Raw genomic sequence first — 26,630 nt, forward strand, 5'->3', positions numbered from 1 at the left:
TTCAATCAATCCAGGGATACAGTTTTTCTCCAAAAGTTATAACACCTCAGAAAAGAAGGGACATAAATTGCCATTAATAATAATAATTCAAAGGATCAGTCGAGGAAGTGAACTGCCTGAAAAGAGAGAAAATTGCCAGACCCACCAGGACTCGAACCCGGGACCTTGCTTATCATGAGCAATGCGTTAACTACTGAGCTATGGGACCAGACTGAACCTATAAGGGGCTGACAAGATTTTCACTCCAAAGGAAGCCCACAACACGTGCCACACACACTGATGGCACTTCGGTCTTTCCCCCTCCCCCAGGGGACAAACCACGGTAAGTTTCTTGGACCCTACCAGAAGTGAAAAAAATGATTAATCCAATATCTGATTATGAAGAAGAGGTTGGTGCGACTTCGGCGATAGTTGGGAAAGTGTGTGCCGACGGTTGAGCGACACTGACTCACGCTGCTACCTGGTATTCACGAGGTGTTTGTCGCGCTAGAAACGGAGCGTCTCTGTAAGTTTGTATCTCTGGTGATGTTTGTGCCTGGAGAGCACTATATAAGTGGTGCTCTTCAGGTACCATCTTCCTCAGCCTACTCAAGCCCAACTGATGAGGGGTGAATTCCCCAAAACACTGTGCATTGAGCAGGGAGCGGTGCTTTCTTGCATGTTTGCCGAGTGGACGGTTCGAAGGACTTATCGTCTGCTCTGGATGGCAGTCGTGAGTCAGTCAAGTGAGAATTCAAATCGGCAGGAAAACCACGAACTCCCATGTAGGGAGCAACACACATTTCCCTAAATATCTGAATATGTAAAATAAAATAGTTTTTCATACAGACCTTGATTGTTAAAATTTCTCACACCATTGTCAGATCATGGAGCCTAAATTACAACTTGATGTCCCAGAAACGAATGTTCAATGTGAACAGGAGCATGAGTTATAATCTTACCTTTGACATTCAACTTCACCTGATTGGCTGTGACCACTCCACCAGCATACTGATCTTTGTTACTGGCTTCACACTGATAAGTGTCAGGGTCTGTAACTTCTGTTGTGTAGATTGTCAAGATGTGATCACCTTTGTGGAAAGAGACGCGTCCAACAAGGTCATCCTTCTGTAGAATCTGCGAGAACAGGTATGCAACGGAATATCACTTCACTTACACGTACACCTTACAATTCTAAGTTCTACGCACAAGGAATGGAATAGATATTAATGGACTTCTTAGCACAAGAAAGACTCTACCGAGTACTACAATTTCTTAAGGCCAAGCGAGGAGTGTCAGGAATTAAATTTCAGAATTTTTTTAATCCCTCATTCTCATAATAATTATCATCTGTTGCGTAGCCTGGTGCTAATTTGCGCTCTTTTGTAGCCATTCGTGTGCATTTGTGGGCATGTGTTTGATCGTGTACTCCTGTGACCAATCAACATTTTGAATGTAGAGAATACTAATGGAAAGATTCAGAAACTTCTGAAGTGAGCTACAGTAATACTGATGAAAATGATTCCTAATTTTACAGAAAATAATGGCTGAGGAATGTATTGGTTAGTACTCAAGAGTCAAGAATCATTATAATTATAATTATATACGACACTTCACTCCCCTGAGTCTGCTACGTACTAAGCTCTGTCTCTGACATTGAGCCCTCTATGCAGCTCGGGGATCAAAGGCTTTGTTACGACATTTCACTAGACATCCTTTTATAGTTTATGACAAGATTGAAAGTACAGTCCGTATCGCTTATAAGGTTGGAGGCTATAGTAATATACCGGATATAGTGATCAATTTCTCAAATTCATTTTCATTTGCCATAATTAAGTATACACAGTTATCGCGTATAGTAATAATCGTCTATAGTAATATATCGCCTATAGTGATCAAATTCTTATTTCAAAAGACCTTTATTCCATTATGTTTGCATCGGTTATAGTGATTGATGTAAAATCAAGCGATGTTAGAGGAGAACAGGGTGTTACTTCTTCGTGAAGAACTTGTCCAGTGAGTGTTGTTTGGTGAGTTTTGCTCGCACAAGTTGCCAAAATATGCCTCCATCGTGAGGAAATGCTGACTTTCTGTGTCAGGAGCTACAGCCAGCTACATGACATTGTACATGTATGTAGTGCGTATGTGCACGACGCGCTGAGTCGTTTGACACCCCACTCGCATACATAATTGCATGCAGTATCGGTCATAGTAATACTTCCTCCGCGTCATCGAAATTGTCGCAGTTTGACTAGTGACTTGTCACTTGTTACTGACAACTCCATAAACTAAGCCATTCGAAACTTATTACACAGTATGATAGTCTGAAGACTAGAGTAACGTTCTAGGACAATTGGACTGAGAGTTTTCATGCAGAGATGAAGTCCTCGTCGTCGCTGATGTCAATGGACGCAAAAATATCGTTCCCAAATATTTCAAGGAAGGTTGAAAGTTGGTCGCGCCTCATCTCAAACGCTTTGACTTTCTCCACAGGACAAGAGCTGCTATGCTTGTCGTCTGCTAGCTCTGGATGATTTCTACTTCACCACCAACGAAGCCTAGTAAGAATACACGATCGTTGCGAGGTCGGTTGATTACCGTCGGCGGAATCACCTCGGAATCACCTCGATCTTGAAAATAATGAACTTTTTTTAGCCGTGGCATGCCCACAGCTCATGCAGGTAAGTGTAGTATCACGTCCAGCGCGCCCTCTTTTTCAGCACTGGTATACCTGCGCGTGCATCACTAGCACTACGTGTAGAGTCTACACGGCTCTTGCATGTACAATCATGTAGATCTACTGAGTGTCTCAGCCAGAGCGACAAATTTTATCGCTGTTGCAGGCATTTAGTTTGCCGACCCCTCGATGTTTCTCCAAGCGCTGCCACTTGTTCCACGAAGTCATTCTCACCCCAGCTAAGGTAAAACAGTGATGAGGCTTGAGTGAATGGCCATAAGCACGAGAAATGTGCAGGCTGCAACACCTGACTGATCTCAGCGAGTCGAAATTACCAGCGCAGCGACATCAGCGAAGAAATTGCGTCTAGTTCAAAAATTCCAGCTTCCAATAACAGAAAATAGAACTTTGCCGTCACCCTATACTGATGATTATCGCCTATGTCCGATCCCTTGCCTCTGGTACGAGTGCTGGTGAGTAAATACCGCATTTTACATCAAAAGTCAAACTGCGACAATTTCGATGACGCGGAGGAAGTATATCGCTTATAGTGATAAAATGCTCAAAATCAAACACCAACGCTATAGGCGATACTGACTGTATAGGACTCACCAGCCCATTAGCAAACCAGGTTACGCTTGGTTTAGGTATACCATACACATTGCACGTGAATTCAACCGTCTGTCCTGCCAATACTGCCTGATCCAATGTTGGCTTAAGCACCTTTGGTGGGACTGCACCCAAAACGACAGAAGCAGCGCAAAAGGGTTGATGGGCCTCCAATCTGATGCCAGATATGTGAAAACGCGAGTCAGGTGCCAATGGCATCATAATTGTATTTAATAGCATGAAGTTAAGGCACAAACTTGGGAACACGGGTTGTCATTAGAATCTCTTGAGAAAGCTTTTTTGCACAGCACACAAATACATCTCTTCAGATCCGAAAAATATACTAGGGTGACATGTGCAGAGCCCAACTTATATCTGAACAAAATTAACTTCAACATGTGTAGCGATACAGATATCGTCCTATGACCTCAACAGTGCACTGTACTATTCCAGCGTATGTAATATCCGAGGCCAAACAAAGTGAGTGCCACCATAGACCCAACATACCAATATATCTCTGATCAAATATCTCTCTACACTGCTTACCATATGCCAGGATATCTGCTGATGCGTTGGCGGATGGTGAATATACATTCTCCACGACACAATCGTACTGTCCCTGGTTCTTATCATTACTCACAGACAGAAGTGCCAATGTGTTCTTGACACCAAAACTGCCTCTCCTGCCGAGGTCAGCGTTAGTATAATCTGTCTGAGATTGCAGTGATGACGGGAGCTTCGTACCATTGTGCAGCCAGTGAATAGACGGTCTTGGCAGACCGGTTCCGATGCATTCGAGATTTACCTTTGAATACTCATTGACACGAATTGATTGAGGTGCTACAAGGATTTCCGGGCGTTCTGTTCACAAAAGAATTGTTAAATGGAGCGAAGTATCAATGATGATTCGCTTGAATGTTTGTTTTACTTCCAGTCACTCATGGACAAACTGCACACTCTTGTATTGCATATTCACTAACCTATCTGAGGGTGTATTCAATTACAAGATGCGTGTAACGAGCCTTTGCAACCCGCAAACCTGTAAACCCTCAAATTCAGTTTTCAAAATTCCATCTGCTGTTCGACCATTTCTTTCGTACAGTCATACAGACATGTCACTGATTAAGCGTATCCTTACATCCTTCTATTAGATGTTTACTCTTAGTCAAGCGCAACAATCAAGAGAACATTTTCAACTTCATCTTCTACCCAATAATTTGGTTGAAACAAGAATTTTCTCTCACCTGCGTATCCCAGATTGAATGTGACATTGACTTGTCCAGCCAAGTTTCCAAGTAACACATTGTACGTGCCTGCTTTGTAGTATTGCATGCTGGCTATGGTCATTGTCAGGTTGTCAGTGGAAAGTGAATACCCAGATGAAAATCCACTCCAGAATGGATCTCCAGTCTAATAAAAGCACAACAGATCGTCCCAAATTAATTGTTTGATTTAAAAACAATATTGCCAATCAACATTTACGCAGTACTCAGTAAGTGACTTGAACTAATTTTTAGCTTGGGTGCTTCTACATACACACTGCCTCTGGTTCGCCACTCCATGGCGTATGGGTGAAATGATACCATAGTGCACATTGTCATTGTTTGCTGCTAACGCTTATGAAATTCACTGGAGCGCTGAACCGTGTTTTTATACCAGGGTTTCTGTATGCTGCTTGTTGACCTCATTCAATATACAGTCAACTGACACTCGGCGGGCATCAGAAAAGTGTCGTTATTCGCGAAGTGTCGTTATACCCGAAGTCTTATGATATGTATTCAGTTAGAATGGACTGTGCTCTGGGCATGGATACTCTGTCGTTATTCGCGAATTGTCGTTATATCCGCAGTCGTTGTTAGCCAAGTTGACTGTACATGTACATGTACACTACAAGGTTCATTCCACTTGCCAAAATTAATGGATATTCAAGATTCGTGTTCAAATTTGCAAACATCATGTTCTTTGTAGGATGTCAATAGATTTCACAATGCAGCTACATGAAAAACACTTCTAAAACCGGGTAGGAGCAGAAAGGTTAAACTATTTTGCTGTGTAATAGTTATTCAGTGTAGACAGTCTGGAAACTATATTGTGCGGATTTTGAGATATTCACTTGCGTGTACCTTGCTCCAGGTAATGTTGTCTGAAGGCACTGGTGGAACACCTGGCGACGAATAGCCAACAGTGAGGTGAACAGGTAAATCCTTGAGACCAGTCTGACGTTCATATGCTGGATCTGGAACTGGTAGGGCTATGTGAGACAAGAGAAATCGGATCAACGCACTCTATAGCTGAGTTTGAATCGTACACAAGTCTATATAATTCAAGTTCATAGGGGGAAAGGTCGGGGTCGGGAGGGGCGCGGATGTATAGGCAACGCTTTAAAATACTGTTCCCCGGGACGTACTGGTGGGAATAGTCTAAGTGACAACTTTATTAGTGTGTGTGTGAAGTAATCTAAGCCCGTAGTGAAAGTGTTATTTGCTTTACTGCGGCTAACTTTCCCGTCATCTTGGTCATTTAGTCAAACTATGCAGCGAACCTAAATATTGCTTCAAATTGACCAAATACTGGTAAGCTTTTTTTCTTCATTTTCCACTCAAATGGCAACTAGTACTGCAACAAAAGCGAATTTACCTTTCACATACAGAATATATCCCCAATTTTACTGGCATAGTGGTCGAAGAGTATGATTGAGAAACAGAGGGCACCAGGGTCAAGTCCTGCTTGAAAGCGGAAAGATGTTTTCCAATCGTGCAGCCACCCACGGTAAATTGCCGAGCAGGAGGGAAACATGGTTGCAGCGAATGGGATTTTCCGTCTTTGACCAATTTGGTGGGTGCCCTTTTGGAGCTGCATCTATGCCTTGAACCTTGGGGGTGGTGCCATTTCTACGGAGGTGGAAATCTCTGCCTCCGGCAGAATCCAAACCGAGTGCTGAACTATGTCCTTCTTTTCACAATACTTTAATTGGCTCACCATCCGAGTTAAATTTTGAACTATATCTATTTTAACAAACGGCAAGGAGACGGAGACAACAATTTGATAAGCGCAATCAATAATACAAGCTGAATCGACATTTGTGTTTACTTTATTCATGCAATGTAAAACTGTGGACACAATGTGCAATAAAACGATGAAAATGACCACTACTGAAAGACCAAGACGATCAACAGCCAACTACAACAGAAGCTACGCACTCAATGGACAAGGGCGCAAGAAGGGACGTGACAGCAGGGTGGCGGCCGAGTCCCATTCAATGGACCAAGTCAGGCTGGATAACACAGAGAGCGCAGAGGAAGCGGATGATGGACCGGACGGTGATGGGAGCAATCAGTCGGAGAGCGACGATGGTAGTGATCGTGAGAGTGCCGGTGAGAATGTTAGTGTTGTACGTAGGTTTCGTGGTAGCAAGTCTTCATTGTACAATTATCTGCTGGCTAGTCCTGATTGTTCCAATTCGCATTCCGCCTCTTCTTTCACTGTATTGTACCGTGGTCGTCATGGTTATGGACTACGGTTAACAGTTTTGGAAGCCATCTATCAGCGTCTGTATAAGCCTAATTTGTGTGTACAGAAAGATAGTATAATTGTGATGAAATTGTTCAAGTAACGTATCATGTTTGGTGCGGCCAAGCTTGGCCGGTAATGTTCTACGTGGAATGTACTGCTGTTATTTGTTATCACTTTGCCCTTCCTTCTTTCTTCCTCTTCTTTGTTCATTTTTCAGTTGCAAGTTTATTGTTAGTACACGCATTCGTTATTGCTCTCGCTTTCATTGTTGAAATTCACACTAAATTTCACTGCTGTTGTTCTTAGTGTTAATTCTCTAACTTAGATTTTCCATAATAGCTCAGTTTTGTTTTCAGTGTTCTTTAGTACAACGAAGATTCCTGATGAGTGTTGTACGAAAACTTGTTTTGAATCCTTATTTTCTCTGCACCATTTCTTCACATTTTCATCGTTTTATTGCACATTGTCTCCACAGTTTTACATTGCATGAATAAAATGTATGCAACTGTCGATTTAGCTTGTATCATTGATTGCGGTTACATTTATTTATCTTTGCATATATGTCATAGAATCAGAATAAGTATAACTTACTGTAGACTTTGACTGTAGCTGAAGCAGTGACTGAGCCTTGCAATTGACTGGTATCAGCAAATCCAGTCTTGTCCACCCTACTGACACAGGTGTACTGGCCACGATCTCCATACATGATATTCAAGACCGTCAGTGTGCTGGTGTAGGATGCAGGGACAGTGTCATTGCCAGCCGTTGTTATTGCTGTGATGCTCCGCAGAGCCGGGAGTTGTACACCGCCATGTAACCATTGTATTACTGGCATAGGATATCCATATGACGTGCAGCGCAGTGCTGAAGATATCCCTTCATTCAAGACTATATCACTGGGTTCACTGGTGATACGAGGTTGAACTGTGAACAATCAGGACAATTTGAGAAAAGGGAAACAAATTTTCTGGACGTGATGAGTTGAGAAAAACTTCATGAAATGAGAAGCAGGCTACCCATGCGCATTTTCAGTCTTTTCAAATCAATTTGCGTGGCTGCAGAAACCTGGACTGGCCCACCAATAGTGAAGTCCACACCGTGCCATTTACAATGGCAAACCAAGCGCCAAAGGTTCGTGCGCCGCTTTCCATTGCACCTAACCCCCAGAGAGCGATTCGGGAAAACGTATGCCAATCAATAAAATTTGGGTTCTTTTGAAAAGTCGGGTATTGTATGAAACCTCAACTGGTATGAGCACGTAGCCAGCTATTGTTGATCTGCTGTGTGTGACCACAACAGTATAGTCGGTCTTGCTTTACTGACTTTCATATTTTGAGTCAGGATTCTAAATGATTAGCTGTTTGTTGGAAGGATCGGTTAGGCTGATGACTTTGAGCACCGCCAGATTAGGAGACATAACAAGGTCAAAATATCTAGGCGTCTTGGGATCGGCCAGGGCCGTATCAAGACTGACAAGGCATTACTCACCGTACACAAGCAGTGTGGCTGGAGAACCCTGGACCATACCACCAAGAGTGAAGTTTACACCATCTCGATTCTCTGCCATGCAATGGTACTGACCACGATCACTGTACTCCAGATTGCTTATCAACAAGGTTGCGTTGTCTGTTGAAAACTGAATATCTCCGGCTGGATGCAGCAGCTGCGAATCACAGATAGAGAAAAAGACCAGACCGCCATATTCAATGTCCTCCTGTCCTGTTCCAATTGTCTGGTTCAATATTCCATTGTGCAAAGCTTTTAACACAATCCACTCTTGACGCAAACAAACACTGATGTGACGTGGATGGTAATAGCCAATGTTCTCCAAACAATTCATGCGAGTTCTTTTTTGTTCAATGGAGTCAACTGGGTAGTGAAGACTTGCCCCCCCCCCCCTTGTTTTGCTGAAGATTAGCTACGAACATATTCCACACTTACTTTCGCATCCTTGTACCATGTTATTCGAGGTGCTGGGACCGCATATATGTTGCAGTCAAATCGAGCTGTTGCTGTTTCTGATGAGCTAACATCCAGAGGGGGTCTCACTTCACTAGGTGGAACTGTAATCACATGAGATGACAATTGAATGATTAACTGTATCTTCTCTAATCAGAACTCTTTTCCCTTTCCAATTCTCTCAACTTATGAAAACATGGAAAGGTGTGCAGTTGAAAGAACATGGTCAAGAAACCGTCGGGCTTTGCACAGAATTATGATTAGCAAAGTGGCACCTGGAGCCCTCAGATTCTCTGCAAAGCATGTGTGGGATCCTTTGCATCGCATCATCTTTCAAATTTTTCACAGTTCGCCTGCGACTAGGTTTCAGTGGCACCTCAAAGGTTTAAGGACTACTATCAGTGGTATCATTGATGGTGTTTGTAAAGTAATCTAAGCTTAGAGTGCTATCCCGCGACAAAAGCATTAGTTGTCTGATGATTGCCTTAGCATTTAGCTACGTGCATGAAACGCAGCGTTACAACGTATGTTTCTATAATTGGTGAAACCATTCTTTTTGACCTTTGTAAGCTTAGAGTGAAATTGTTCTTTCCTTTATTTGCTGCTTACTTACTCGACCATTTAATCTTTTAGTCAACCTATGCAGCAAAAGAAAATGATGTCCAGTTGTGTGGCGCTAATCCTCGTGAAAGTGTCAGGAATGCTGCTCCTCATTGATGTTTTCATGATGAGTGGAGCCAAGCTAAAAGGTGGCTTAGGCACAATTTTTGGAAATTTCTTTTTTCATGCCAAAGTGATGTCTATATATTCAACTTCCATCATGGAAATGTTGGTACCCATCTGAAATGTAGATGTGCCATAAATATGCATACACTGTGCACATGTCACAGGATGGCTGGTATCAATGACACTATTCCAAGACCTTCCCAAACTCCAAGAAAACATGGGACACCAAGTGGAGACAAAGCTTAGCAGGTGTGCAAGCAATACAAGAAGAATGCGCACTTGTGTTCACATCAGAAGATCCAAGAAAGAAGAAATAACAGATCTACATTTCATCATGACTCATGTCATTTCATGCAACACGAATTTTCATATCCTTCATCATGATGTTGTGACTATATGTTTCGCTGGGTTGGGGAACGTCGCATCTTACCAAGACAGTCCAACATACTCTCTCCAATCACCTATGTCAGGATGAATTAATCCTTTCATTTAGCTCGTATTGCTGTGCCAGAGATCTAGCTCCATTGGTGTACTGCCCTCGCACCTGCATATAGGTCAAGTAGACTGCACATCGCTAACAAGCGGCACTGGTTCTTTGTCCGTCCTAGTCCATGTAATTCTCCTTCCCTGCCAAGGATACTGGTAGAAGGCGCCACGGGACAATATGCTAGCAGGTTGAGTCAATGCATCGCTTCGTCGTGTGGCACTATTTCCTTGAATCGAGGCAATTTTGAAATCCAGTACGCCACGTCATGAACACTAAATTGAAGGTAGCCAAAACAAAGTGAAACATCGCAGCAAGAGCCAACTCACCAGGCCACTTGTCAGGATGTTAGTCGGAAGGCTCGTAGACGTCTCCCCATAGTTTTACTCGCCGCTCTAGTCGTGGCCACGATAAGAAACACAGCCACTATGAATGAGCGACTCTTCCTCGCCAAGTAGGTGTTGTTGCACACGGATACAGAATGTCATCCTGCTCACCTCCACATTCTCTAGAAGCTCCATTACGATCTCTGGCAGCGCTGAGGAATACCCACAACGATGAAAGAGGGAACACTGAAGAAGTGTTGCTCAAACATAAGAAGGCTTCTCTCTTATCCGCTTGCAAACTAAAATTACTTGAAAGTGAATATTTTCTCGATCGCGCTTGAGTAGAATTGTGGTGTTTTGTTGATTTTCTCGATTTGTTGGCAAACACGAAGCCACTTTTTAGCTTGGCGCGGCTCATGTGTTATTCATCTCTTCACCTTCGACCTGTTTTTGACATGATTAACTGAGTTTGATTTTTTCCACTCGCATAGCGTGAGATTCTCGCTCTATACTTTTGCATTAGCTTTATAAATGTAATACTGTACTTTGACATTTCCCCATTATTCCCCATAGTTGCCCATGATAAGAAGGGAACGAAAACGTTCAGTTCCAAAATTGGCTCTATTTTACTGTGTGGATTGCGTCGGTGCTGACACCTTTTTTTTAACAGCAGATTTTGTACCTTCCACTCAAATGGCCACCGGTACTACAAGGCCATGGGATTTAGCTTATGCATACAAAAATACATTGCTTTTTTGGTTTGTTGAAATGATATGCAGCACAATAAAATAGAACTTACTGTAGACTTTGATTGTAGCTGATGCACTGACTGAACCTTGCAATTGACTGCTATCAGCAAAACCAGTCTTGTCCACCCTACTGACACAGGTGTACTGGCCACGATCTCCATACATGATATTGGAGACTGTCAGTGTGCTGGTGTAGGATGCAGGGACAGTGTCATTGCCAGCCGTTGTTATTGCTGTGGTGCTCTGCATAGCCGGGAGTTGTACACTGCCATGTAACCATTGTATTACTGGCATAGGATATCCATATGAGGTGCAGCGCACTGCTGAAGATGTCCTTTCATTCAAGACTATATCACTGGGTTCGCTGGTGATACGAGGTTGAACTGTGAACAATCAGGACAATTTGAGAAAAAGGAAACAATTTTTTTTGGATGTGATGAGAGAGATACGTTGAGAAAAAGTTCATGAAATGAGAAGCAGGCTACCCATGCGCATTTTCAGTCTTTTCAAATCAATTTGCGTGACTGCAAAAACCAGGACTGGCCCACCAATAGTGAAGTTCACACCATCCCATTTACAATGGCAAACCAAGACAAAAAAGGTTCGTGCACCGCTTTCCATTGCACCTAACCTGCAGAGAGCGATTCGGGAAAACGTATGCCAATCAATAAAATTTTGGTTCTTTTTAAAAGTCGGGTATTGTACGAAACCTCGACTGGTACGAACACGTAGCCAGCTATTGTTGATCTTCTGTGTGTCCACTACAGTATAGTCGGTCTTGCTTTACTGACTTTCATATTTTGAGTCAGGATTCTAAATGATTAGCTGTTCGTTGGAAGGATCAGTTAGGCTGATGACTTTGAGCACCGACAGATTAGGAGACATAACAAGGTCAAAATATCTAGGCGTCTTGGGATCGGCCAGGGCAGTATCAAGACTGATTGGGAACTACTCACCATACACAAGCAGAGTGGCTGCAGAACCCTGGAGCATACCACCAAGAGTGAAGTTTACACCATCTCGATTCTCTGCCATGCAATGGTACTGACCACGATCACTGTACTCCAGATTGCTTATCAACAAAGTTGAGTTGTCTGTTGAAAACTGAATATCTCCGGATGGATGCAGCAGCTGCGAATCACAGATGGAGAAAAAGACCAGACCGCCATATTCAATGTCCTCCCGCCCTATTGCAATTGTCTGGTTCAATTTTCCATGGTGCAAAGCTTAACACAGTCCACTCTTGACGCAAACAAACACTGATGTGACGTTAATGGTAATACATGTGGCCAACGTTCTCCATACCAGGCATGCATTTAAATCAAGATTCAAATTTTTATGGGATCAAACAGGGACATGGAGAATGGTTCGTTCTAACATGAAATTCACTTCATCCGAGTTCTTTTTTGTCCAATGGAATCAACTGGGTAGTGAAGACTTGCCCCCCCCCCCCCTTGTATTGCTGAAGATTAGCTACGAACATATTCCACACTTACTTTCGCGTCCTTGTACCATGTTATTCGAGCTGCTGGGACCGCATACATGATGCAATCAAATCGAGCTGTTGCTGTTTCTGATGACCTGACATCTAGAGGGGATCTCACTTCACTAGGTGGAACTGCACACAAATAAGATAAAAATTGAATGATTAACTGTATCTTCTCTAATCAGAACTAATCTTTTCACTTTCCAATGCCCTCAACTTATGAAAACATGGAAAGGTGTGCAGTTGAAAGAACATGGTCAAGAGACCGTCGGCCTTTGCACATATGATTAGCAAAGTTGCACCTGGAGCCCTCAGATTCTCTGCAAAGCATGTGTGGGATCCGTTGCATCGCATTATCTTTCAAATTTTTCACAGTTTGCCTGCGACTCAGTTAGATTGAGTTTTCAGTAGCCACAGGAACGCCACTACCCTAGATAGATCACTGGCGCCAGTGCAATTAGATTGAGTTTTTACATTAACCCCGTTGTAAATAAAAATCTGAAATCCCTTTGTGAAATATGGTCTTTTGTTTATTGGTTCGGTTACGACATAATTCTTAAGTGCAGAAAAAATTCATTCAACGCCCATTTGCCCAGGTTTATGGAGTGGTAAACCCATAGTTTAAGATAATATTGACCGTGCACGACCAACACCAAAACACATAGGTTAAAGCAGAAAGGCACAACGTATTATCTATGTATTCGTAGAGAAATACGATATTTTGCTTCCCGGGGAGACTCATGTTGGAGATTTTCAATTATCTTATAGCGAGTTGAAACGTCGATAACTTATGTTGTATTGAAGAAGCCCGGGTACGTATTATTATAGTGCCTATTTCACTTCAAGCTGAAAGTCATGTTACAAAGGGAGTAATATTAAAAAGTATTCTTTCTAGACCAAAGAGTGGTATATTTGATAACATTTAATAACAAAGGTTTGCTCCCCACACCGGAGCTCGCGCTATTCCGCCGATTTTACTTGACACTTGACTGACTCACGACTGCCATCCAGAGCACACGAGAAGTCCATCGAACCTTCGACTCGGCAAACCTGCAAGAAAGCACCACTCCCTGCTCAATACACAGTGTTTCGGGGAATTCACCCCTCATCAGTTGAGCTTGAGTAGGCTGAGGAAGATTGTGCCTGAAGAGCACCACTTATATAGTGCTCTCCAGGCACAAACATCACCAGGGATACAAACTTACAGAGACGCTCCGCTTCCAGCGCGACAAACACCTCGTGAACACCAGATAGTAGCGTGAGTCACCGTCCAGGAGCGACACTGACTCACGCTACTATCTGGTGTTCACGAGGTGTTTGTCGCGCTGGAAGCGGAGCGTCTCTGTAAGTTTGTATCCCTGGTGATGTTTGTGCCTGGAGAGCACTATATAAGTGGTGCTCTTCAGGCACAATCTTCCTCAGCCTACTCAAGCTCAACTGATGAGGGGTGAATTCCCCGAAACACTGTGTATTGAGCAGGGAGTGGTGCTTTCTTGCAGGTTTGCCGAGTCGAAGGTTCGATGGACTTCTCGTGTGCTCTGGATGGCAGTCGTGATTCAGTCAAGTGTCAAGTAAAGTCGGCGGAATAGCGCGAGCTCCGGTGTGGGGAGCAAACCTTTCTTACAAATCATCGCCGAAGTCGCAACCACTACTTCGTAACATTTAATAACGATAGAAATTTTTACGATACTTCTCCAGACGTTTCGTTGTTCTGAATAACATCGTCAGTGGATAAAAAGTGAGTAATATATTTTGATTAACCAGGTATTATCTACTAACTTGGGAGGACCTGTACGCTCTCTTTCTCAGCATAATCTTAGATCATACCACTGTGCATCCATGCTTATATCTATGGTGGAGTTATACACTAATACAATACTGTAAGATCCCTTATAACGAACATTAATTTTAATTCTTACTATTGAAACGAATCTATAAAAATCGTTATTATTCGAAGTAGTTATGCACAAAACGATATATACATGTACAGTCATTTGCCTGTTTTAAGATGGAATTCGTTAGAATTTCACCTAGCTCACCCACAAAAATCCACATACCGCTTACTGTTATTGACGTTAAAATATCTGGCCCGACAGTAATACACTGATACGTTTATCTATGAAATTAAAATACTTGGCGGTGACCGGCAAATATCTCTTCATACAAGAATATACTAGGCCAAACGCTCTCTTCAATTAACACTGCAATGATTCAACCCATTTCACAATAATTATTACGTTTCGGCAAATTGCCTTCATGAACTTTACAATGATGTGCAAGCTCTCAACCAGCCTTGATAAATGCCTCATTTCTTGTTGGATGAGAGCAACGAAGTAAACAAGAAATGCTGTTCTTTTCAAAACGCGAGTGCACAGTCCTGAGTTCACGGACTGTGCTGGGAGTGCGGTACGCACTGGCTGCACAGTGCGGAGTTCCATCATGCACATGAAGGTGCATGCTGGTCTGAAGACAGTGTTCTTTTTGTTCTTGCACTGCTGCTGTACAGTTGCGAATTTTCGCTGCGTGGCCGAGTGCTTTTCTCTTCGTTTCTTTAGTGTAATCTGTCTGATCATGCCTGGACGTGGACGATCCTCCACCTCAAGAGGCCGGAGCAGGTCCTCCAGGTGAGGTAGTTTGCCTGCCTCAGCAAGCAGACCTGAAGTAAGCAGCTCCGATAGTGGAGCCGAACCGAACGCCCAACTCCAGGAGCAGCAGTTGAGGATCGGCGCCCTAGGAACGGTCAAGCCGCCGTCGTCGTTGGCATCATCCTCATCATCATCCTCGTCTTCCCCCTGTTCGTCTCCGTTGTCATCCCTTTCTTCATCGTCATCTCCCGAGTCTCGCCGTCGTCGCAAAAAATCAAAAAAGGCCAAAAAGTCGAGAAGTCGTTCCGTGTGTCCCCGGTCAACCTCTTCGAGGCGGGGGAAGAACCCCTCGTACGAGAGACAGTACGAGATAAACGCTGCTGTGCTGGAAGAGCTTGGCGAAGTGCGTGCTGCTCTAGGGAAGAGGAAGGTGGACAGGGCAAGGTGAGCCACCAAGCAAGGTGAGAACTTGTTGCGGGATAGGCAAGAGTGGCTGGTTATTGCAGATGCACACGGGCACGAGGCAGCCACAAAGTTTGCAGAGGGTGGCGAGATGCTGGGGATTGTCGGGTGCCCGCAGAAAAGGAAAAGGCTAATGGAAGCCATCCAATCCTCCCCCCCCCCTGCGCCAAAAGCCAAGCAGCCCTTTCTCCCCCGCACTCCGTCCCAGTCGGCCAAGGGGTGGGTTGCCCACAATGCAAACTTGCATGCCACCACTGCGGCGAAACAGACCACTACATTGGCGTGTGTCCCCGCCGGCAAGCAGCTAGCCAGCCGCGAAATGCCTGAACTCTGTGCAGCTGACGACTATGATATGTCATTTCAAAGCAATGAATTAGATGCTGAAACCTATTCTATGTTGCATAGCGTGGATGGGGAGTTCGGAGGGGACCGAGACAGGGTGGTCATTGGCAGTCTAAAGAAAAACGTGCAGTTGTGGGAAGAAATCGGAGCACCAAAGTTAGTACTTGAAGTAATCAATAATGGATACATGCTGCCGTTTGTTAGATTGCCAAGGCCCAGGTAGTCAGACAACCACAAAAGTACACATGAGTTTCCAGATTTTGTCGGGGAGGCCATTCAGATATGCGTTCTCGCGGTTGTATTAAAGAGGCTAACAGAGACCAAATGTCAGTGTGTAGCCCCTTGGGAGTGGTGGATGATGGGAAGAAGCTGAGGCTTATTCTGGACCTAAGGTACCTCAACAGACACCTGGCTAAATTCAAGTTCAAACTGGAAGATTTGAAGGTGGTGGCAGATGTATATGAGAAGAAAGATTTCTTGGTTACATTTGACTTGAAGAGTGGCTACCACCACATTGCTATAACAGAAAGCCACTGGAGGTATCTTGGTTTCAGTTGGGTACCCCCCCCCCCCCCCCACCCAGGGAAAAGCAGCATACTATACTTCTCGCTCCACATATACTGGCATACACAGAGACATAGACAGCAATAGCGACAACACACAAAGTGAAGGGTAGTTGGCCGCAGCCAGATGTGATTGGCCGCAGCCAGATGTGAACCGGATAACGAGTGAGGTATGGAAGCAAGCAAGGACTGAGAACAGAGTGTCTCAGATAGAATAGTCGTGCCAGTGGATAGCAGAAATAGGCCATGATGCAGAACCACTTGGGACCGTCAGATTAATTTTCCTGGACCGAGCCAGCCGGGAAAAAACCCTCGCGCCGACGGACGCATTTGTGAGGGAAAAAACCGGGTGTATATCCCCAATGGCGATTAGGCATCATGTAGGCCTGGCAAGCACATCACGGCAAACAGTGATAAAAAGCATTGATAATATGCACAGAAATAAAGGGTGGGAGGGCAGGGACACTGGTGAGACTCAAAACTGACTGAAGAAGTCAGGAAAAGAAGCGACAACAAAGAACACACCAGATGCCAAATTTGCAACTGAAAATATTTCGCGAGAAATCATTTCTCGCCTATCTCGCTGCGCTCGGCCGGCGAGAAATACAACGTTTTGTGTCTTGCCGTTTGGTTTGTCAACCGCTCCTTACATCTTTACAAAGGTAACCAGGGTGCTAGTGCGTCGTTGGAGGGCAATGGGTATACGTTGCCAACTGTACATGGACGATGGGTCGGAAGGACATGCTTCTAAGGCAGGTGCTCACAAGGTAGCAAATCAAATGAAGAAAGATCTCCAAAACGCAGGATTTGTGGCTAATGAAAAGAAATGCCGTTGGGAGCCCTCTCAGGTTGTAGAGATGTTGGGTATGGTGGTTGACCTACGCGTTGGAGCCATCCGAGCCTCCGAAAAGCGTAATAAAAAGCTTAAGAGAGCATGTCTGAGAATACCAAAGTATGTGTGCAAGTGGGTCTCTCCGATTTCGCTCAAATTTTGCAGGTAGGTTGCCTTTGGGGTGTGGATCGACTGTGCAAGGCCCTTGAAAAAGTTTTTGAAGGAAACCATGAAACTGACATACCCCTCGAAAATGGCCCAAAAATCACATGTTTTCTGGGTCTAAAAAAGAGCCACAGCACAGCGTACACGAACAAGCTACGAACAAAACGTCAATATACCAACATTCCCTTACCTTAGATTAGTTCCAGGAGCAGTGCTGCTTCGACATACCAGCATCCCACAAGACGAGGGCTAGCACCCCTTGACGACACAAATAATCGTCTTGAAAATTGGCGATTTTCAAGCGCTGCTTGAACCCCCAGCTACGTCCTCAATAAGCCAGAACCACACGCCGGCAGATAGTAGAACACCTCTTCTAGCACTGAGGACATGTCTCCCATCTTCCTTTTTGGATTTTCTTGAAATAAACAAATTTGAATTTTTTCACTCTGCCATACTGAAATGCAGCGAAATTCATACCTGCTCGGGGAAGCTGGCCTAGCCGCGACGCGCCTTCAGCAATTTCTACTCAACCACTACTTCCAAAGCTGCAGACTAAAGAGTATTGTCAACTCTGACAAGGAGAACGAGCGATGACCCCTTGTCACTCCAAACGACAAGCATTTTTGTCCCTCAAGTCATGTCGTACTATCTTGACTTTGCAAAAAAAGCAACTAAGCTCGAAAAAATTTTTCTTGTTCTTTGGGTCACATGCACGGCTCTGACGCGTGACTCACTTTGGCGAGATTGCAGAAGTCGGAGACAACTATTTTTTGTGCAAGGTCACAGGCCAGAATGACGTCTTCAGATTATGATTTTTGTTGCAAAAAGGAACGCGTAAATCACGTGCTCCGTGACGTAAGAATTCTACACCGTAAAAAATTGCATCACAGGAAAGTGCAGCGCATAGCGCGAGCCCTAAATCATCGTGAAGTGCTGGTACAGGTGCGAGACTCGCGAGTGCCTTTCTTTCCAAGCGCGATCGTGCCCGAGATAAGTAGTCGACTACTACTACTAGTCGTTGTCTCCGCTCCCATGCGCCCAGCTAGCTGTCGATGGTTGAGAACGATAGTCGGGATGAATGAGGTAAGACATGTATTCTGGATTATTTTGTCATTAGCTTTCTCCTTGATACTCTGATCAGGATGTGCAAGTCGGTGACATAAAAACGGTGTACATGTAAGACCATGGTATCGCCTATAGCTGTTGAAGTAGCCCATTTTTCTCTTGCTCAGTCTCGTGAAGGTTTACTCGCAGCATTGGTACTACTACTACTAGTCGATCACAATGTAGTCAACATAGTGCATGGCTGTGTTCATGACATCCACTTATGCCGGTCATGGTTGTTCTTGGGAAGGCATAGAGCTTCATGAGTTCGAGCTTTGCGGTTTACCGTTACATTGCACATGGTAGGTAGGTAGATACGTTTCTATTCCAATTCGCAGAACCAAACGGGCGGTGTCGCCCACAATACATGGAAGCGAATGGAAGCAATACACACAACACAATGCATGTGTTCGTGACATCGATTCATGCCAGTGCTGGGTTTTCTTGGGAAGGCATACAGCTGCATGAGTTCGAGTGCGAGTGGGAAGCTTTGCGGTTTACCGGTGCAATGCACATGTCACCCGCGCATCTATCCGACTAGATGGTCATCATAGAAAGCTAAGACAGTCTTATCTCCACACCGACGACTGGTTCTTCTCGTCTAGTACTTCCAGGGAAACAGCCATCTACATGTAGATCACTTTGGTAAAAACTGGGAACCATGAGTCGTGTACAATAGATCTTTGGAGGAGGAATCACGTACATGCAGTACATGGAGCTAGCTGGTGAAGTACATGTTGCAATAGGTTGAACTCCTTGGACACTGAGTATAAAATCAGAGCTTCTTTCATTTCGTGCTCAGTCTTTCCAAGGTCTTCATGTCTATTCTTCAGTTCAAAATCCTCTGAGAACTTAGTATGTTGACGTGTTCATTTCAAAAAGTGTTCGGGGTGCAGTGCAAACCTGGCTGCACCAAAAAAGATGTTCCAGTTCCCCTAGCCTTTCTCACGGATCAAGTGTCAACAGCAGGGACATCTGTCCGCGCTTCGGCAACGGCAAGGGATACAATAGTTAGTAGGGTTGGTTTATTCGACCTAAGCGACAAGAAGCTCAACGAGTTGGTAATCTGCGCACTGCATCGCAAGAGGTGTGTACACGTGCTATTCGGAAGTCTGGTAATTTGTCAAAGATTATCCGCAACGATACCTCTCTTTGTTGCATTTGTTCCTACAGAATAGTGTATTCCTTTGCCCCAGCAAGAGCTTGTCGATGTTGTTCTGAGAAGCATGCTTCGGGAACGTCACGGAGTGTGACAAAGAATAGCATTAAACGTGTCTCTTTACAGTTATCAAAATCCAGTTTTTTTGCTCACTCACAAGAGGTCGAAGATGGACACCTTCCTATCTCGGCGCCAGAGCGGCAGAGAGGCATCCAATATCTTCCCATCGGTGGGGGTAAGGAACTATAAAAGTAGGGATAGCAAATGGCAGGTACCAGAGTTCATGACTGTTGGATTTACATGATCAGTTTGACACCACCTTTTCATGGTGTCTTTGCGTTTAGACCTGTACTCCTTATCAAAGTTCGTTGCAGTGTTTACCAAGGGATAATTCTCCATTTTTGTTCTGACCTTCCCGTTTTTTGACGCTTCATCATGAGGTAGTGGCGCCCACGGAAGTGGACTGGTGATTCTTGGCCCGCCCTGTACGCAAACCCGTGATATGCAAGAACATGTATCATTATATGCCTGGAATCATGATAACAATATTGGTCTCTGTTGTTTTACTGTTGTTTTGTAACTATATTTATATCGTGCATTTAGGTCTCTGCAAAATCTGCTATACGTTCTATACTGCGAAGAGCCAGGCCACACCGAAGTCTTCATCAAGCATTGGCCGGCCGATGTTTATGTCAACACCAGCAACAGCTGCGGCAGACACTCATCAGGATGCCTCCTTTCCTTTGTTGACAGTGGTGAGCATTACCCGAGAAAGTGACACAGTTCAATGAAGTATTGCTTTTGTCCTGACTGTAATGATGAAGCCTGAAGTAGTGGAGTGCTTGCTTCAGATGTTCACTATGGACCATGACTTCACATATCTTTATGTAAATTTTGACATAACAGGAAATTTTGCTGTGTATCTTCTTGCAGGCCTCTGCTGATGCAAAGCCAGAAGATACATGGGCCTCCATTGAAGTAAGCGAACTGACACAAGTGCTTGACCAAATGATACTATCCTCGCCTGAGACTGAGCCTGACAACACATGGCAGCCACTCAGCAATGAAGAGGAGAGTAAGCATCTACTAGATTCCTTCTTGGCCAGCTGTGGTGCAAGCGCCCTCCCCAAACCCCTGAAGAAGTCTCTTAGCGAACTTCATCGGAGAGAGAAACACCGCTACACGACAGGACTTGCAACAGGCTTTCGAGCTATTCTGAGCATTCTTGCCCCTGGTCAGGAGGAAGCAATGTGGGACGCGGTGCAGGATCGCGTTCTGGGTAGTTCCCGAAAAATTCCAGATGGATTACAATTGGCATACCAGGAGGCGCCCACCTGGCATCTACGACGCCAAATCCTGTCCTTAGTTGTGGGATCTGGATATACCTTTCGCGAGGTCCAAAGAGCACTGCCAGAAGTCAGCCAATACAGGTACAGTTAGTTTTTCAAGCATGTCACTTTTCTACTTATCATAAATGCCGCAATTTATGTACAAGTATACGGTATGTGAACAGATGTTGCACCATCCTCATACCATTCATATTATGAATTACTGTATCCTTTGCTGGTATGTTCATTCGCTATGCCTTTCCAGGTTCTACATAGCAAAGGAACTATCGCAGAAAGAGGGCCAATTCAGTTCTTTCTCACCACCAGTGCGACATAGACAACGTGTACCACGGGAACATATAGAAGATTTCGTCAGGTTTTTCTCTCAACCGCTTTACATGCAAGATGTGGCGTATGGAACAAAGAAATTGAAGCTATCGACAGGTAAATTCTATTTTATACTCCTTTTTACATAGGCCATTTCAATGGCACACATGAGAGGCAGCATGGGAGCACGCACCACATGAATCGTGGGAGTGGTGGTGAGGAGAAAGGAGCAGACCTACTGTCTCAACATAATGGCCACCCAAACACACAATAGAGAGGGGGAGAGAATAAGAGAGAGAGAGAGAGAGAGAGAGAGAGAGAGAGAGAGAGAGAGAGAGAGAGAGAGAGAGAGAGAGAGAGAGAGAGAGAGAGAGAGACAGAGAAGGAGAGACAGAGAGACAGAGACAGAAGAGAGAGACAGAAGATAGAGAGAGACAGAGAGACAGAGACAGAAGAGAGAGACAGAAGATAGAGAGAGACAGAAGATAGAGAGAGACAGAGAGACAGAAGAGAGAGAGAGACAGATAGACAGAAGAGAGAGAGACAGACAGAAGAGAGAGAGACAGACAGAAGAGAGAGAGACAGACAGAAGAGAGAGACAGACAGAAGAGAGACACAGAGAGAGACACACACACACAGACAGAGAAACAGACTGGGAGAGTTGCGAGAGTGTAAAAATGTAGAGCATTGAAAGCATAAGATGATTTTGTTGTGGATGCTGATGCCAAAGACTTCCTGTACTTGGTGACCAAGTACGAAGGTCCTCTTTTCATTCCCTCGGGCCTCTAAGTATGTTATGCATGAAGTACGTTGTGAAATAGAATGGACAGGTGCACATTGTACATTGTATTGTCTTCTTTTCTTCTATGTGCAAAGGACAAAAGATTGAAGTACCAGCAGTTGTCAGGAAAGTGATTGCCACACGAATAGTTGACCATTACATCGCGGCCTGTGAAGCGCAAGGAAAGTCTCACCCGAGCGCGTCAACTCTCCACAGAGTGTTGAAAGCATGCAACACATCACAGCAGAAATCGCTTCAGGGATTGGATGCTACGACTGCCAATGGGCTGGAAGGATTTGAGAAACTAACCGAGTTAATCAACATTTGCACAACAGCAACGAATGGTTCACATGCGGAGCTGCTGAAGTCAGAGATAAAGGGATGCAAGTCATACATGAAGGTACATTACTTGTAACGATATTATTACTTAGTATATTAGCTCTAAATAAAATATTGCGAAAGATATTTCGGCCATACTCCGTCCTGTGGTGATGAACAGAGGGTGTAGTAAACATTATAATTATTAGTATCGAATAGAATGTGGCATCAGGATCAACAAATGGTATGTCTCACTCCAAAGAGCACACGCCACACCTATAATATAGGAGTGGTGCTTAATGCGGTCGGCGCAGAGCTTCCACACATACAGAACTCGGGATTCGATTGGATACTCGAACATTTATTCGACTTCGGATATGGCATGTGCTAAAAACCATAATTTGGATATGGTTTATAAGTGTGGGTATGTATATGCATGTGTTTGCACAGGTTGAGTACGCTTGCCACATTCAAAGACACTCCCATTGTGAGGACCGCTGTATGGTTTACAGCCTGAGTGAACGCAGTGGACCATTTTCTGCTAAGTGTGAACACGACCACAACCTGGTGTGCGGCTCATGCGAAAAGTTAAAAGCCAGCCTTACAGGGACGGAGGCATTCGTGAAGAACCATGGTGACATCGAACAGCAGCACGACGTTTCCCTTGCTGTTCAACACATCCGTGACTGGAGAGCGCATGTGATGCGCGCCGCAAACCAGCACGAGGCCAAAACCACATCACTGGCGGCCAAAAACACATCAGTATGTGTTATAACCATGGACTGGGCCATGAAGTTCATGCCACAGAGATATCGTGAGAGAAGCACTGACTGGTTCGCAAAGAGAGGTATTTCATGGCACGTCATCGCTGTGCAGATGTTGGATGCAACAGAGTTTTTCATTCACATTGTGGAACAATGCACCCAGGACAGCTTCACAGTTGCTGCGCTCCTTCAGCATACATTGGCCACAGTGAAGTCGAGGCACCCAGATGTCCAGCACGCCTATATCAGAAGCGACAACGCTGGGTGCTACCATTCGGCCCAGCTGCTGACTCTTATAGCTGGAATTCAAGCGCCAATCACAGCCCGCCGGTACGACTTCAGTGAAGCCCAGTCGGGCAAGGACCTTTGCGATCGGTGCATCGCAACGGCCAAATCCCATATACGCCGATACATTGATGAGAACCACAATGTTACGAATGCTTCTGAGTTGTGGGCGGCCATCAGGAGTAACAATGGAGTTGCCAACGTGTCTGCAGCAATCGTTGAGGTTCATAAGGGCGCCCGCGGAGATCCAGCACCAAAACTACCAGGCATACGCGAGCTGTGTAACTTCGAGTTCGGTCAGCCAGCAGGGACATTGACGGCATGGAGAGCGTACGGTGTTGGTTTGGGTAAGATCATCTCTATCCTACCAGCGCATTTGCCAAACTCAGCCTTGGTGGTTGTTGAAGACTTCACTACACCATTAAGTCAACCAGCGGCGGCAGCAGCACCATCTAAAGCGAAAGCCACCCTCAGCTTCGTTTGTTGCCATCCGGGCTGTCTGTCAGCATTCTCAACCTTGACTGAACTGAACAGCCACATGGATATTGGCCAGCATATTCCCCTGGGAGGCGGCAGCGAGCGCTTGGAAGACATTGGTATGAAGCTGTTTGTCCGTGAGCTGTCAGGCTTTGGTCAATCTGCACCACCATTAACACAGACAGAGGGAGCAGTAGCTGAAGGTTAGTAAAATTGAAACAGTGAGACTTTGCGTGAAATGTGATAATATTGTTATACGGTAATAGCATTTTCAAAACATGCTTTGTAAACTGCCGGAAAAGTGCTCGATGTGCAGAGCAGTTTCAGTATTCTGAGCACAAGACGTAAAGCAGAAAAGTATACAATACAACATGCCCATGCATCATAGCACTCCACACGAGGATGTATTCTATTTCAAATTGAAAATGGTTTGTTGCCCATTCCCTGTGAATTTGGTCTGCACCTCAATTACAGCAAATACCAGGGAACCAGCAGCAAGAGGATGGGCCCTAAAGGCAACCAGGCGTGGAGGTAGATTCAGTGAATTGGTTCGACAGTGGTTTCAGGATATTTTCGATACGGGTGAACGAACGGGTCACAAGGCCAACCCTGAGCAAGTTGCCAAGGACATGCGCAAGAAATTCCAAAAAGAAGATTGGAAGACGGCGGAGCAGGTTAGATAATTATCAAGTAGGCATTTGATCACACACTGTACACTTTACTATTGCACTGAGTTTCTGACAGACACACATGCACAACTTGCACTGGACACTAGTGATATGGCATGGAAAATTTCATAATTAACAATGACGAAGAGATTTCTATCAAAGCTCTCCTTTTAGGCAATTTTGCCAGGACGGAGGAAATAGACGTCTATTGCAACTACATAATACCAGCCAGCCATGGCAAGTAAAATCTCATGACGGGGTTATCAGATTCACTAAGGTATTGACCATACCACGTGTTGCCCCGGCTACACCGTGAATGAACAAGATGTATTTAGTGGGCCCGATAATTCTTCATAATATTCAGCGCAAGGCTCTTGGGTCAGACTTTCTTTGTTGCCACTGTAGGATAACTACATGTTTACTGTTTCGTTTTCGTCATGCACTTATGTTTTCCACCTTTTAGATCAAGAGTTATTTCAGCAGACTTGCCAGGCTTCAGAGACAACAAACAGAACAGGATGACTCTAGCTCAGATGATGAACAACAACAGGAAGCTGCTATTGCAGATCTTGTACAGAAGGCTGCATCTGTGGACCGCCACCCTATTTCTGCAGGTCGTCACAACATTTGCGAGGCTATAGCTGACGGCACAATACACAAATGGAAAGTAGTCATCCTGGAGGAGTGCTGCAATGAGCTTCGCCTACCCACCAGAAGCGGCAGAAATAGACTAAGGAAGGAAAATCTTGCTTTCAACCTTGTGCGTTACGTTACGTACAAGACAACTGTACTTGCACAGATGATTGAGCGGTAGAGATTTTTCATTTGTTTATAAAGAGCAAGAGTCTAGTCTTTCTGTCTCCACTCCGTACTCTGATTGTGGAATGTAGCCCATAAATCTTTGATTTAATACGAGCTTTGTTATACTAGACAATTTGCATTATTTGAACATGACGGACATGGAGCTCCAAAATAGATCGGTGCATGCTTTGCCAAGGAAACGGTCGGGCTTCGACCGCTGATAGCTACTCTGACATTAGTTTTCTTGCAGTGGCAACAGACAACTAGTACAACACGAGATGTTTGATTGTATGAATTTGCTGTAATACAAGATAATAATAATCTTACCGATCTTTCATGTGGTCAATCCAAATCAACGCTGCTGTCGGAAATCTTGACTGGTACATGGCGAGTTTCGGCGACTTCACTCCAACTGTCGCAGTTCCTAAACTACTGGTACCGATGGTTGCCAAAATACCATCACCAAGGAGCAGAAGAAAGCTAGAACGAACTGAAAGATTTCGTTGTTGAGAACTGAAAAAATATTGCGCTGTCGTAAGATTACGTCACCAGCATGCATGACATCTGCAGTCTCGCCAAAGTGAGTCACGCGTCAGAGCCGTGCATGTGACCCAAAGAACACGTGATTTACGCGTTCCTTTTTCCAACAAAAATCATAATCTGGAAGACGTCATTCTGGCCTGTGAACTAATACTTGCACAAAAAATAGTTGTCTCCGACTTCTGCAATCTCGCCAAAGTGAGTCACGCGTCAGAGCCGTGCATGTGACCCAAAGAACAAGAAAAAATTTTTCGAGCTTAGTTGCTTTTTTTGCAAAGTCAAGATAGTACGACATGACTTGAGGGACAAAAATGCTTGTCGTTTGGAGTGACAAGGGGTCATCGCTCGTTCTCCTTGTCAGAGTTGACAATACTCTTTAGTCTGAAGCTTTGGAAGTAGTGGTTGAGTAGAAATTGCTGAAGGCGCGTCGCGGCTAGGCCAGCTTCCCCGAGCAGGTATGAATTTCGCTGCATTTCAGTATGGCAGAGTGAAAAAATTCAAATTTGTTTATTTCAAGAAAATCCAAAAAGGAAGATGGGAGACATGTCCTCAGTGCTAGAAGAGGTGTTCTACTATCTGCCGGCGTGTGGTTCTGGCTTATTGAGGACGTAGCTGGGGGTT

The 26,630-nt window shown here is 44.5% G+C and overlaps 1 protein-coding gene across 1 annotated transcript in view; it reads right to left on the reverse strand.

Annotated features, from left to right (window-relative positions):
- The window catches only part of LOC135829721 (uncharacterized), a 193,439-nt gene that overhangs the window by 14,326 nt on the left and 152,483 nt on the right, over nucleotides 1–26,630 (reverse strand). The window contains exons 36-37 of the mRNA XM_065342114.1: nucleotides 3,269–3,390; nucleotides 942–1,116 (exon numbers count right to left, since the gene is read on the reverse strand). Coding sequence (XP_065198186.1) covers nucleotides 942–1,116; nucleotides 3,269–3,390 — 297 coding nt within the window. The remainder of the gene's footprint in view (nucleotides 1–941; nucleotides 1,117–3,268; nucleotides 3,391–26,630) is intronic.

Source organism: Sycon ciliatum, chromosome 13 (assembly GCF_964019385.1).
Source record: "Sycon ciliatum chromosome 13, ocSycCili1.1, whole genome shotgun sequence".
NCBI classification, from domain to species: domain Eukaryota; kingdom Metazoa; phylum Porifera; class Calcarea; order Leucosolenida; family Sycettidae; genus Sycon; species Sycon ciliatum.